At 40.7% G+C, this 14,175-nt stretch overlaps 1 protein-coding gene across 1 annotated transcript; it reads left to right on the forward strand.

The window, feature by feature from the left end:
* On the forward strand, positions 6,358-8,356 carry LOC109726114 (BTB/POZ and TAZ domain-containing protein 2-like). Its single transcript, XM_020255545.1, has 4 exons — positions 6,358-6,746; positions 6,909-7,334; positions 7,556-7,896; positions 8,027-8,356. Exons 1-4 carry the CDS (start codon positions 6,615-6,617, stop codon positions 8,184-8,186), a joined length of 1,059 nt encoding a protein of 352 aa, XP_020111134.1. The 5' UTR covers positions 6,358-6,614; the 3' UTR covers positions 8,187-8,356.

The raw sequence follows: 14,175 nt of genomic DNA on the forward strand, positions 1-14,175 counted from the left end.
GTCATATTCATATAGAAAAACCTATCGACGACGCCTCTCGGTTCTTCTTTGCTGATTTTCAGGACAAGTGCTTTTATAATGTCCAGGCTGTTTACACATACTACACTTGCCCCTCCTATTCCCACTGGCTTCGTCCATAACATTACGGATACGCGTAGATCTGGGTCGTCCTTTTTTTCTTCTCCCGCGTGGTGGCACTATAGGGGAATCATATGACGCGATCCAATAACGACGATCGGGTACGGGGTAGAATTGCGGTTCATAAGCCTTACAATATGATTCGACAGTATACCAAGGAGAACATAAGCCATAATAATCTATGTTCATGTGTGATGAACTACAACATGACAAAATGTGTGAACAAGGGATTCCTGTGAGTTGCAAACACAAACATGAACATGTAGAACTGCTTCCATTGATAGTCACTTGGTATTGATCATCCCCGCCAATAAGTATGTTGAACATATGAAATGCAAATCGTTGAACGGTATATCCTCTCGCACTTCTCATCCGGCTATTGATGGTTTTTTCAACAGTCGTGACAAACTGCGTGGACATTGCAGCGCCTTCTGTCCGATGTTTTAGAAAAAATTCAACCACTCGATGAAATGTTGCCATCACAAAAGCTGTAATTGGTAAGGCGCGAACTCCCCTCAACACCCCATTTAAACTTTCCGATCGGTTAGTTGTCATAATACCAAATCGTCGACCACCATCAAAAGCTTTAGCCCAGTATGTCCTATCGTTATGAAGATTGTCAACCCAACGCCAAGCTTCTTCATCCATAGCCTTCAATTCTTCCTTTAATGCGTAATATTGCCGTTCTTCTGAAGCACTCCCAATTCGATAAAAAATTTTAAGTGTTTTCCTTTGAAATGAATATTCATATTGGCCTTCATATGTCGCAAACACCATCGATGAGCATGACCTTCAGATGGTGGGAATACAAGTGCAACGAGGTTCGCTAGGCCTTTAAAATGATCTGAAATTAGTGTAATAACTCGAGATCTTGTTATATACGTTCTTTGGCAACTTAAAAACCACTCCCAACTCGAGCCATTCTCCCCCTCACAAATTGCGAAAGCTAGCGGAAATAAACCGCCATTCGCATCGACACCTGTGGCAATTAATGCGTGGCCTCCGTATTTCCCATACAGATGAGTAGCATCGATACTAAGTAATGGCCGGCAATACTCCAAACCATGAATCGACGGTCCAAAAGCCCAAAAGACTCGTGAAAACATTCTCGTATTGCTCGCCACACTAATATAATCAATCTTTATGATAGTTCCTGGATTTGTTGATTCCAATATAGAGAAGTATCAAGGAAGGTCGCAGTATGATTGCTCCCAACTACCGTATATAATTTATAGTGCTTTATTCTGGACCACAGAGAGAGAGAGAGAGAGAGAGAGAGAGAGAGAGAGAGAAGCTTCTAGGGCTAGGGAGAACGAGGAATGAAGCTACCTCGGGCAACGAAGGGCGGCGGCGGCAGCGGCGGCGGCGGCGTCGGCCAGAGAGAGAGAGAGCAAGAGGAAGAGAGCGAGAGAGAGAGAGATCGAAAGAGAGAGAGAGAGATCGAGACAGAGTTCGGGGGGGGCGGGGGAGTGTATTCAAAGAGAACACGGTGAATGGTTCACCGTGTCTAGAGTGTTAATGCTGGACACGGTGAACCATTCACCGTGTCCAATAGGATGCGAGAGCGAGAGAGAGAGAGAGAGAGAGAGAGAGAGAGAGATATCAAGACAGAGTTCGGGGGGGGAGTGTATTCAAAGAGAACACGGTGAATGGTTCACCGTGTCTAGAGTGTATTACTGGACATGGTGAACCATTCACCGTGTCCAATACAAATCTCTGGACACGGTGAGTGGTTCACCGTGTCCAATACAAATGTGTTCAGCACCCCCGAAAATGGTTAAGTCCGTGTCCAATACAAGTAGCCAGGCCGTGTTTGGCCAAAAATGGAAGTGAAGGACACGGTAAATGGTTTACCGTGTCTAAACGCGGTGAACAGTTCACCGTGTTTAGACACGGTGAACGAATCACCGTGTCTAATGCAACACGCGGGGTGGGAGAGCACGAAGAACACGGTGATTCGTTCACCGTGTTTAGACACGGTGAACGAATCACCGTGTTCAACTTGAATACCTGGCCCAGCCCCTGCCCGCGTGGCTCTGACGTGGCGCTGGCGTGGCAGGGCCAGGGCCATTTTTGCAAATAAATTTTACACAGGGCTATTTTTGCAAATAAAATTTGTCAGGGGGCTATTTGCAAAAAAAGCCCAAATATTATTTCTTTTTGACAGTTTTTAATTACTTATCTGAAGTAAAAAAAAACAAAAGAAAGAAAAAAGAAAGGAAGGTTGAAAATACCAATGCATAATATGGGAAAACTTCAAAGAGTGAGGCTACTGTGCTTCTGGAAGTACGGAGCCTTTCGTGCTTTCAGATCGTTTTTCATGTTGCGACTTTCGAGAATTGTCGATCGGTTCCGTTAAACTTGATCTAGAGTATTTGAAGTACTTAGAAAATAAAGTATGCGATTTTTTGATATTATTTGCCTAGTGAACGAAGAGGCTTAAAATCAACGGCTGAAAATAAAAATCTTACAAAATATGATAATATGACATTAAAATTTTAGATCAAAGATATTGATCTTGTTTTATATGGTATAAAGAATTTTTTATCAAAATTTTACGTGATTTGGATATTTCTACATCGTTAAATTTGCAAACGGCTCACTACGGCCGTTAAAATTATTGATTTTGAGCCCCTTCGATCACTAGGTAAANAGAGAGAGAGAGAGAGAGAGATCGAGACAGAGTTCAGGGGGGGAAGGGGGAGTGTACTCAAAGAGAACACGGTGAACGGTTCACCGTGTCTAGACACGGTTAATAGTTCACCGTGTCCAATAGATATATCAAACCCTTAGCCATTTTGTGGGTGCGATATTTCCATCGAACACGGTAAACCAATTACCGTGTCTAGACACGGTGATTGGTTCACCGTGTTTAATAGATATACCGAACGCCGCATATCTATTGAACACGGTGATTGGTTCACCGTGTTTAGACACGGTGAACCAATCACCGTGTTCAACTTAAGTAGCTGGCCCCAGCCGTGCCCGCGTGGCACTAACGTGGCGCTGGCGTGGCAGGGCCAGGGCCATTTTTACAAATAAATTTTGCACAGGACTATTTTTGCAAATAAAATTTGTTAGGGGGCTATTTGTAAAAAAAGCCCAATTCATAATTTCTTTTTCATCCGATGTGAGCCTATTAAAATGTTACAATTATAAAATTATAGTGGCAATTGCCATTGGACAAGCAAGCGATTTCATGTTCTTTGTTAGTGATTGTCTCTGTAATTTTATAACATTGAAAGAGAAAAAAAATTAAAAGTGTTTCTAAAATTTTTTAATGTTGCAAAATTTAAATGCAACATTCTCTTTTTTGTTAATGTAATATATGCTGAACTAGGCCTAAATCAGATAGAGCAGTATATGAATTTGGTAAGTCACGCAATATTCAAGGACACTTGATGATAAACTACAAGGCTAATTTAGTGGTTATTATCTAAAATGCCAACTAAGAAATTAGAGATTCGAATCCCCACCGGTGTATATATAAGATACAACTTGAAGTCTCACCAGTTTTGGTGCACAGTAAAAAAATCTTCATGAAATTTATAAATTGTGATTTTGGTCTGACTAAAATAGGAAATCTTATAATTCTAAAAAATTCTACGACTTCGATTTTTAAAAACCTTCAGAAAAAAAGGGAAAAAAAAAAACTGATCTTAAACTCTTGTAGCTTACATATCTTTTATATCTTTTATATTTATCGTGCAAGTATTTTAATTTTTGAAATAGAATGATTTTTTGGATAAAAATAATCTTCAAAATATCTACATATTTGCCAAATATAGGCATGGATTTTCTTACAATTCGGCTTGCTTGGATCACGACTCACTTTAATTTTGAATATACTTATTACGTTTGTGAAGTTCTACAGTCAACTGTAATAATTTTTAATACTTATTTATTTATTAGAATGATAATTTTTAATATTATAAATTTAGATTTATATAATTATTTATTGTGGAGAGATTAGCTGAAACAAAACTGAAGTACAATAATTGTTTTACCATTTTCTCTCTCTCTCTCTCTCTCTCTCTCTCTCTCTCTCTCTCTCTCTCTCTCGTTTTTTACATGACAATAAAGTTTCAACCTAGAAAAAGAAAAAAAAATCTATATCGGAGTAGAAGCAAAGAATTTTAAAAGTGAAACAAACAAAAAGGGAACAAAAAGAACATAATTTATATATTTTTTTTATGTTTTAGCCCCTTAATCCAAACAAAGAGGCATTTTGTGAGTGGGTAGGTAGAGAGAATTGCCCTTGAATCCAAACGAAGAGGCATTTTGTGCGAGACAGGGATAACTGGTCTTTGTTATTTGTTTATTTCTTTTTACCATTTCCTATTTCTATTATTATTAAATAATTGGATACTCAAGTCCCAACTACACATATTGGCTAATCTAAAACAATTAAGCCCCCTCAACTATTTCCTTTCGGATTGAGAGTCGCTGATCAACTTCTGATTTTTTTAAAAAACTTATATATTTTTAGTCTCAAAAATTCAAAAATTTTATCAAATTTATTAAAATTTTATAAAATTAAATAACTTTAATTTTTTTTTTCTAGTTTTAGCAAACAAAACCAAGTGAATTAATGTTAATGCATGGTTAGCAATGAAAGGAATTGTAAAGTTTAATAAAAATTATAATTTAATCAAGTATAAAATTTTAATTAAAAAAACAACAATGAAAAAAATTATAATTCATAAATTTTGATGGGATTAAAAAATTTTGTTGTTGTTTATAATTTCAGTGGGTCCAACTGAGATAGTGGACGCACAACAACTACGTGGCCTCACGATTTTCTTATGCATGCACAATCTCACGCGTTTGTCCCTCCCACATAAATTATTTTACATAAAATTTTTAATACGCAAATTGTTTGCTTAAAAAAAAAAAGAAAAAAGAAAAAATCAACACTGACATGTGCTCTTTATTTAATTATGTAGAAAAATAGGAAGAAGCAACATAATAGCTAGGTGCTTATCATAAAAGTCATCATAAGACATTTGGGGCCAAAATAAGGAATTAATTACTTTGGACAATGGTGACAAAAATGTTGCCAAAAGCAAGAAAGAATAAAGCAAAGAGCATATATAGCTAGTTCGAGGAAGCAGTGTAACACAAGCCCACCAAGTAATCGAATTGGTCTTTCTGAATATTTGGACTAAAGAATTTAATTTTAAAAAAAATCACAATTTTCTTTTTCTTTCTCTTTTTGGACAAGATCACCGCAACATGGGTTGATATCCATTCATATTTTTTTTAATTGCAAAATTGTTGTAGAAAGGATTTGCCAAAAAAAATATTAATGGTATTTTTAATACAATAGTGAAATACAGAATATAAATTAATTTAATATTTTATACAGAGAAATACTTACTTAAAATTCAAGCTAAAGTAGTGCAAGGAATCAGGAATTTTGTAATTCAACCAAAATCGCATGCCGTGTAAAGAATATATGGCATTCCGCATATTATTCTAATATAAAAAAGTATGTTTTTAATTATATAATAATCATACCATTTTAGTCGATTTCCACAAAATCCAATTTTTTATACATAACTACGAAATCAATAAAAAAAAAAAAAGGGGCTAAATGTAAGCATATTTTTAAATTTTTAAGTTCCAAGCGAAAGGCAATATACGGAAAAGTATTAACTGCATTTTAACTAAGAAACATGAAAAACTAAATTTATTTTGGATAAAATCATTATAACGTAGAATTGACAAGATAAAATACTGTCATTGACCGTATCTAGAGTATTTTATAGAAGTTCTAAATTTTAACTGAATTTACTTTAAGAAAGCAAAAAAGATAAGATAAAATGTTGTCCCTTAATAAAAGATGCTAAACTGTCATATCCAGTAAGAAGAGATTTAGCTTCCTTTTACAAAATTAGCAATAACAGATTAACACCGACCACCGTTTGATCTGCCACGCGGCGTCCAACCAACCGCAAAAAGGAGTTTAAAAAAATAATATATATATATATATATATATATATTAAGCAGGAGACTCTAGCCGATCCTCCCAACTCACCTCTTAGCTGTTGCTGACAAGGCAGCTTTATCCGACACATCCATTTACCAAATATAGAATTAAATAAATAAATTTTTAATTATTTTTTGGAAAAAGAAAAAATTAATTTTTTAGGCCGTGTTTCAAAATTCAAACTCTTCTTCTGTGGGGCCCTCTTCCACATTATAAAAGCACGCCTCTGGGACGGTTTTAGACTCTCCCTTCTCTGCTTCGTTGTTTTTTTTTCCTTCGGCCTGTTAGCTAGCTAGAGACAATTCTTCCGACATCCTGAAAGGCTAATTAAGAGCCCAATTTTCTCCTTTCCCTTTTTTTTTTTTTTTTTTTTTTTTGGGGTTTTCCTTCTTCCGCCCCGCCCCCAAGAAATTTTCTTATCAACAACAATTTATTGTTATTAAAATCATATATAGATATAGAGGAGTAGAGGAGGTCGAAAGTAATGGCGAGAATCGGTGGCGACGGCGAATTCAACGGATACCGGCGATGGCATGAGGCCGACTCCGTCCCGCCGTGCGACGTCCAGATCGTGACATCCGACGGCCAGAGCATCCCCGCGCATTCTTGCGTCCTCGTAAGCCAAATTTTAATTTGCAGCTCTTAATCTCCTTGATTTTCATTCTTNTTTTCCCTCTTTATATGTACATTTGGATCTATATATATATATATTTTTTGATCGGGACGTTTATAATTATATATATGTATTTTTATTATTTTTTGTTTTTCTGTTGTTAAGGCTTCGGCGTCGGCGGTGTTGGAGCGGATGCTGGAGAGGCCGGGGAGGGCGATCCAGATACTGGGCGTGCCCTCGGACGCCGTGCTGGCCTTCGTCCAGTTCCTCTACTCCTCGACGAGGGAGGGCGAGGAGGAGGCGATGGAGCGGCACGGGGTGCAGCTGCTGGCGCTGGCGCACAAGTACCGGGTGGGCTGGCTGAAGCGCGCGAGCGAGGCCGGGGTGGCGGCGCGCCTGACGCCGGAGCGGGTGGCCGACGCGCTCAAGATCGCCAAGCTCTGCGACGCCCCGCGCCTCTTCCACCGCTGCCTGCGCCTCGCCGCCAAGGACTTCTCCGCCGTCCAGACCTCCGACGGCTGGCGCTTCGTCCGCCGCCACGACCCCGCCCTCGAGCTCGAGTTCCTCCAACTCCTCCAGGACGCCCAACAGGTAGGTTACTACTACTCTACTCTCTACTCTCTACTCTCTTTCTTTCCTTCTTTCTTTCCGGTAGTCCTACCTGATCAACTCCATCGGATTTACTATTAATTTCTGTAGATAGAGATTTAAACGAATCTAATTAAACATGTATCTATCTATCTATCTATCTATCTTACTTTACTATACTACCGCGTGCGTATGAATGTATGTATGTATGTATGTGCATGCAGAGGAAGACCAAGTGGAAGAGGGACCGCGCGGCGCAGGAGGTGTACCAGCAGCTGAGCGAGGCGATGGACTGCCTGCAGCACATCTTCACGGAGGGCTGCGGCTGCGCGTACGTGGGGCCCACGGCCGGCGGCGACCATGCCAGCCGGCGGAGCAAGGGCCCCCCCTGCACCCGGTTCGCGACGTGCGAGGGGCTGCGGCGCCTCATGCGCCACTTCGCCCCCTGCGCCAAGAAGCTCGCCCCGGGGGGATGCCTGCACTGCAAGCGCATGTGGCAGCTCCTCCGCCTGCACGCCGCCGTCTGCGACCGATCCGACCAGTCCTGCAAGGTCCCACTTTGCAAGTATGCCTGCCTGCCAATCTTTACATTACACCATCTATTAATTACTATCATCATCATCATCAGACTGAGAACATGGGCTTCGATCAGCCAACTTATTAACCCCATCACCACGTGTTGTTTCATATGACAGCCAGCTGAGAGCGAGGATGCAGATGGAGGAGAAGGTAGACAAGACATGGCGGCTTTTGGTGAAGAAAGTGAAGATTGCTAGAGTAATGTCTTCTTTGGCGAACACGAAGATGCCGGACATAGTGGTAAAGTCGAGATCGAAATACAGGGGACGGAGATAACAATCGTATACAAAGTTTTGGAATTAATTAATTGTTCAGGGAGTATTGGATATATTGTCCGGATTGGGGCAGGGATATTGTTTTTACTGCAATCTTTGTCATGCAAATCAAGTATTGTATTCTTTGGATATCTGAGGAAGGGAATAACAGAATTACTTTTTTACATATAATTCCTCTCTCTCTCTCTCTCTTTATGAGAAAAAACGAGAAGAATTTGAATCGCGCGCAGACTCTCTCTCTTATTTGTTGACGAAAAATGAGAAGAAATTAGATCACAAAAGTATATATGCACAAAATGATAACAAAGTTAATTGGCTTAATCTAAAGTGTTTTGAGGAATCATCAAAAAGAAAAAATATATAGAACTTACCTAAACTATAGATAATTTTGATTGCACTATCCAACTTTCCAAAAATTTTAATTTTTATACCAAATCTATTAATTTATTTGATATAGATTATGTAATGGGCATAAGTTTTCTGTTTTGAAACCTAACCCGAGAAGTATACAGACACGCACACACAGAATTTTTTTCTCCATACGGACAACGTAGATATCTGAAACCATATTAGAAAAGAAAAATACAAAGAACAGTAAGTGAAAATTTTTTGTATATTTGCTATTTAAGCCTTTAAAAGAGCCAATAGAGCCCCTATTTATAGCCTTTCAGACTTATAAAAAAATAAAAATAAAATACATCAAAAGAAAAAGCACCTAACATTCTTATCATTGTCCAAATTGGTTCTATTCCTATCCAATTTGGTTTAATAATTTGATCCTTCTTCTGATCTGCTAAAATCACCTCAATTCTTATCTCAATCGAAGTAGTTTGTTAAAACCATCTCGATCCTTATCCCGACCGAAGTAGTTGAAATCGCCTCCCCCTCATCCGCAACGGTTAGAACTTATTTAGAATTTCGATCGTCCTGGATCATAGTTCCCCAATTTTGAGAGGAACCAGCACCTGCTGAGGTGCTGGATTAAAACTGCAAATGAGGGAACCAAATTTTTCCAGCTTTACTTGTGAACCATTTAGCTGCACTTGGCTTTTGACCTTTCCGTCCAACACAAAAGGATTCACGTTCACCTTTATATGCCGTCGCGACCTTGCGTTCCAGAGTAGTATTCTCAACTAACTGCTCTTCGTGTTCTACCACAAGATCTTCCATAAATAGCGGTATTTCTCCGGGCTCATCATCTAGCAGCGATGGCTCGAAGGACTTTACATTTTCGATATTGACGACCGAATACATCTTCATGTAGGCGGGTAGCTCCAATTGACAAGCATTCTCACCAATTTTGCTTAGGATCTTGAAAGGTCCATAGCAAATGGGTTTAATTTCTTATCTTGGCCTTTTCAAGCGCTCTTTGTTGAGATGTAGTTAGACGAGATCATTTTCTTGGAAGTCGCATTTCACTCGATGTCGGTCATGTCATTTTTTATACTTCAGCTGAGATTTTTGAAGTTGTCACTCTACCTCATTATGCACTTTCTAAATGCCCTCTAAGAAGTGTTGTACCTTCGCCATTTCACTTTCCTCCATGGTGGTCTACGGTTGCTCAACCGTGAATGCCAAGTCAAATAGGCTTTGTGGCAAGTAACCCAAGCACACCTCAAAGGGAGTCTTGCCAGTGGAACTGTGTATAGCTCGATTGAAGGTGAACTACAAGTAAGGAAAGCTCTTATTCCAAGTCTTGAGATGTCAAGCGTTGTACCCTCGTAGCAGGTATACGACCGTTCAATTAACCACTTCAGTCTTACCATCGATTTGAGGATGGAAGGCTGTGCTCCATTGCAACTTTTTGTCCATCATAGATCACAAAGACCGCCAAAAGTTACCTAGGAAATGGTTGTCACGATCAGACACAATCGAACTTAGTAGCCCAAAATTGTCTATATGTGTTGGAACTTTGTCGGTGATTGTGTCACGCCCCGCGACCATCAATTTGGTCGGTTCGCGTACGTCCACAGACGCCGGACAGACAGCACCTCACATGTTCGCCCAAGGCTCCACACAAGTATCAACATATATAAAAATTTGCGCAATGAACATTCAAATATATATGGCTTGCACGAGGGCAAGCAACAACCACAAGTGAAAGAACTACTACTATCATCACATTCACACATGTATCTTGATTACATTTAACCAAATACAAGCATACTATAATTTACATCTATTTTTTCCAAAACATATGTAATTTACATCATTTATACATTTCCATTCCTTTACACTTTTCATCATAACCAAAAGATGAAATAAGGCACCACTAATGCACGGGTGTCCATTACCTAGGGCGCTATGCCCTTGCCGCGATCCTCAACCGCCTAGCTCGGGCCTGGATCTGAAAAATGATGGGATCAGAACTACAAGAAAGTTTTCAGTGGGTTCGGCCGCCGACCCCGCCGACTTTTCCACTGGGTCTAACCAGGCATAAGTAGAAAAGAACAGATAGATAGATAGATAGACATTTCTAATAAAATACAGCTACTATACTTGAACAAGAATAAAAATCCACATATATATGAGGCTCATAATGCATGCCAATTGCCATTTTCAACACCCAATCCTCTTGGCTAACCCATAGGTTTAGCCCCAAAACTCACCAACCAAATCCCTAAAATCGGGGAGATACTCGCTACAACTCGACCGGACCGTCTTCTGGGGAGATACTCACTACGACCCAATGATGACCACTCCGGAGCTTATCGCTCGAGGGGAAGCGACCGCCTTCAAACATAAGACTATAGGTGAGTATGATCTAATCCACAACCATGAGGATGCCATGTTCACTAACGCCACAACACACAAAGTGTTCCATTTACTAGCATTCAATGCCACAAGGTGCTATTTCAATCATCTGTCACAATGTCACCATGTTTTCTACTTTGGCTAGGTTCATGTCTCAATTCATACATCAATAGGGTTCACAAGTATCCAATGTTCCATTACCAATTCATATGCATCTTTGTACTAAAAGCATGCAAGAAATACCAACATATTACTATTTAACCCTACAATGCATGAATCCTACATATACACATACATGCTCAAATGGTGACTTAGACATAAAGAGAAATCCAACTATTTCGGATAGCACCACCCACCTCGTAGGGATGCTAGGGTGCTAGAATCCGAGTTTTCCAATTTATAATTGTCGATTTCCCCCGACCCACGGCAAATGAAGTCGAAATGGGATTTTTCCTCAATTTCTCGACGTAGACTTATCGAAATTCCAATCCGAGTCTCCCAACGCGTTGGTTTTTACTCCAATTAGAGCTACAAGAGATCAAACCCAAGTTAGATCTCAAACCAAACAAAATCCTATTTTTGACCCTAGGGTTTCCAATCTCCTCAAATACCCAATTTCCATAGATAATCATGAGGTAATCTAACATATTACCCTCTAGAAACCACAACTAGAAGGAAATTAGTCAAACCCTAGCTCATAATCACATGAACTCACCTCAAGTTCACACTTCCTCTTCAATTCCTTGCACAAGCCAAGCTTCTTCCTCCCAACAAATCTTATTCTCCACCAATCTTCTCTGTTGGAGCAAACCCTAGAGAGAGGAAGAGAAAAAGAGAGAAAGAGGAAAATGTGAGTAGCTTCTAGATAAAGAAAGAGCTTTTCTTCTCTTTGTTCTCAAGAGAGAGAATGAGGTTTAGGGCATTAAAATCCTCATATATAGTCCCTCCCATGACAAATGCAGCTAGGCCCCTCTCCAATACAACAATTTGGACCAACCCACCTTTCTGCGGGTACGGGGTCCGAACCTTACACTCATGGTCCGAACCCCGAGAGCATTTCCAGCACAATTCTTCTTGAAAATTTTCCAGCTTGCTCTCTCGGGTTCCAACACTGTATCCAAAGCATTGCGAAACATTCGAAACGATTAACGGACCTCACTATCTAGTCCAACACCATACTTCGGTCAATTTGACTGAAGTTCGGTACAACCTACTGAAGTTTCGGTATATTACATTCTCCACCCCTTAAAGATAGTTTCATCCGCGAAACTCGATTCCATACCTTAGCTCATCCACTCGAACAAGTGAGGATAAGTCTTTCGTATTGCCTTCTCGAGTTCCTAAGTGGCTTCACGCTCAGCGTGATTGCTCCACTGAACTTTCACATACGGAATTGCACGATTCTACAACTTCTTCACCTCTCGAGCAAGAATGCACACCGGATACTCCTCGTAGGTCATATCCTCGCGCAACTCCACCGGTTCATATTCCAAAACATGAGAGAAATTATAGGCATACTTGCGGAGATTTGATACGTGAAACACGTTGTGAACACCCGCAAGCTTTGGTGGTAATGCAACTCTATACGCCACCGCACCCACACACTCCAGAACCTCATATGGTCCAATGCATCGGGGACTAAGCTTCCCCCGGACCCCAAACCGCTTAACACCACGCATGGGTGACACCATTAAGAAAATGCGGTCTCCAACCGCGAACTCAAGATCTTTCCAACGCTTATTAGTATAACTTTGCTGCCGGGTTTGTGCCATCGCAAGCCACTGGCGGGCAAGGCGAACTTTCTCTTCCACCTCCCGCAACACATCTGGACCAAGGGTAATTCTTTCACCCACCTCGCTCTAATGAATAGGGGAGCGATACTTCCGTCCATAAAGATTCTCAAATGGCGCCATCACAATACTTTCTTGATAGCTATTATTATATGCGAACTCCGTCATTGACAAATAATCGTGCCATCCATCCTTGTAATCAAGTACACATGCTCGAAGCATGTCCTCAAGGATTTGTATCGTCCTCTACGATTGACCATCACTTTGAGAATAAAATGCCGTGCTAAAGTCGAGCCGTGTGCCCAAAGCCTCTTGCAATCTTTTCCAAAAGTCGGATGTGAACCGGAGGTCTTGATCCGATACTATGGACGTCGGAACCCCATGCAGTCTCACAACCTCATCGAGATATACCTGCGCCAACTTGTCCCCGGACCAAGTGGTATGGATCGGTAAGAAATGAGCCGATTTCATCAAACGATCCACCACCACCCAAATAGCATCATGTCCGGCCTGAGATCGGGGCAAACCGATCACAAAGTCCATTGCTATATCTTCCCACTTCCAAATGGGTATGGATAAACTTTGAAACTTTTCCGCCAAAAATTAGCGCTCCGCCTTAACTCGTTGGCATGTCAAACACTGCGCCACAAATTCTCCAATATCGTTCTTCATCCCCGGCCACCAATAATGCACTTTTAAGTCTTTGTACATTTTAGTGCCGCCTGGATGTACACTATAAGGAGATTGATGCGCTTCTTGCAATATCGCCTTTCGAATATTCTCGTCCTTGGGCACGCACCAACGGTTCTGAAACCGAAGTGCACTATCAGACCCTACTCCAAAATCACCGGCGTGCCCGCTCTTAACATCACCCCGCACCTTTTGAAGATAAGGATCTGAAGCTTATTGCTCTTTAATCTTCTCCAACAAGGTCGGTTGAATCACCAACGTGGCAAGAATAGCCAGAACCTCTGGAGCTATCACTTCAAAGCCAAACCGTTGCATCTCATTTTGCAGTGACGGTTGATGCGTAATTTCTATAGCCAGATTTTTCACCGACTTTCTACTAAGTGCATCGGCCACTATATTGGCTTTTCCCGGGTAGTATAGAATAGTGACATCATAGCCCTTCAACAACTCCAACTACCGCCGCTGCCGCATATTAAGCTCCTTCTGGATGAGCAAGTACTTAAGGCTTTTATGATCTGTATAAATCTCACAGTGCTCACCATATAGGTAATGCCTCCATAGCTTCAACGCGAATATCACCGCGACTAGCTACAGGTCATGTATAGGATAGTTCTTCTCATAACTCTTTAATTGGCGCGATGCATAAGCAATAACTCGCCCACTTTGCATCAAAACACATCCAAGACCACTATACGAAGCATCACTATACACCACAAAGCTCTCCCCCGGAATCGGTAGAGCGAGTACCGGGGTCGA

Source organism: Ananas comosus, linkage group 21 (assembly GCF_001540865.1).
Source record: "Ananas comosus cultivar F153 linkage group 21, ASM154086v1, whole genome shotgun sequence".
Lineage (NCBI taxonomy): Eukaryota > Viridiplantae > Streptophyta > Magnoliopsida > Poales > Bromeliaceae > Ananas > Ananas comosus.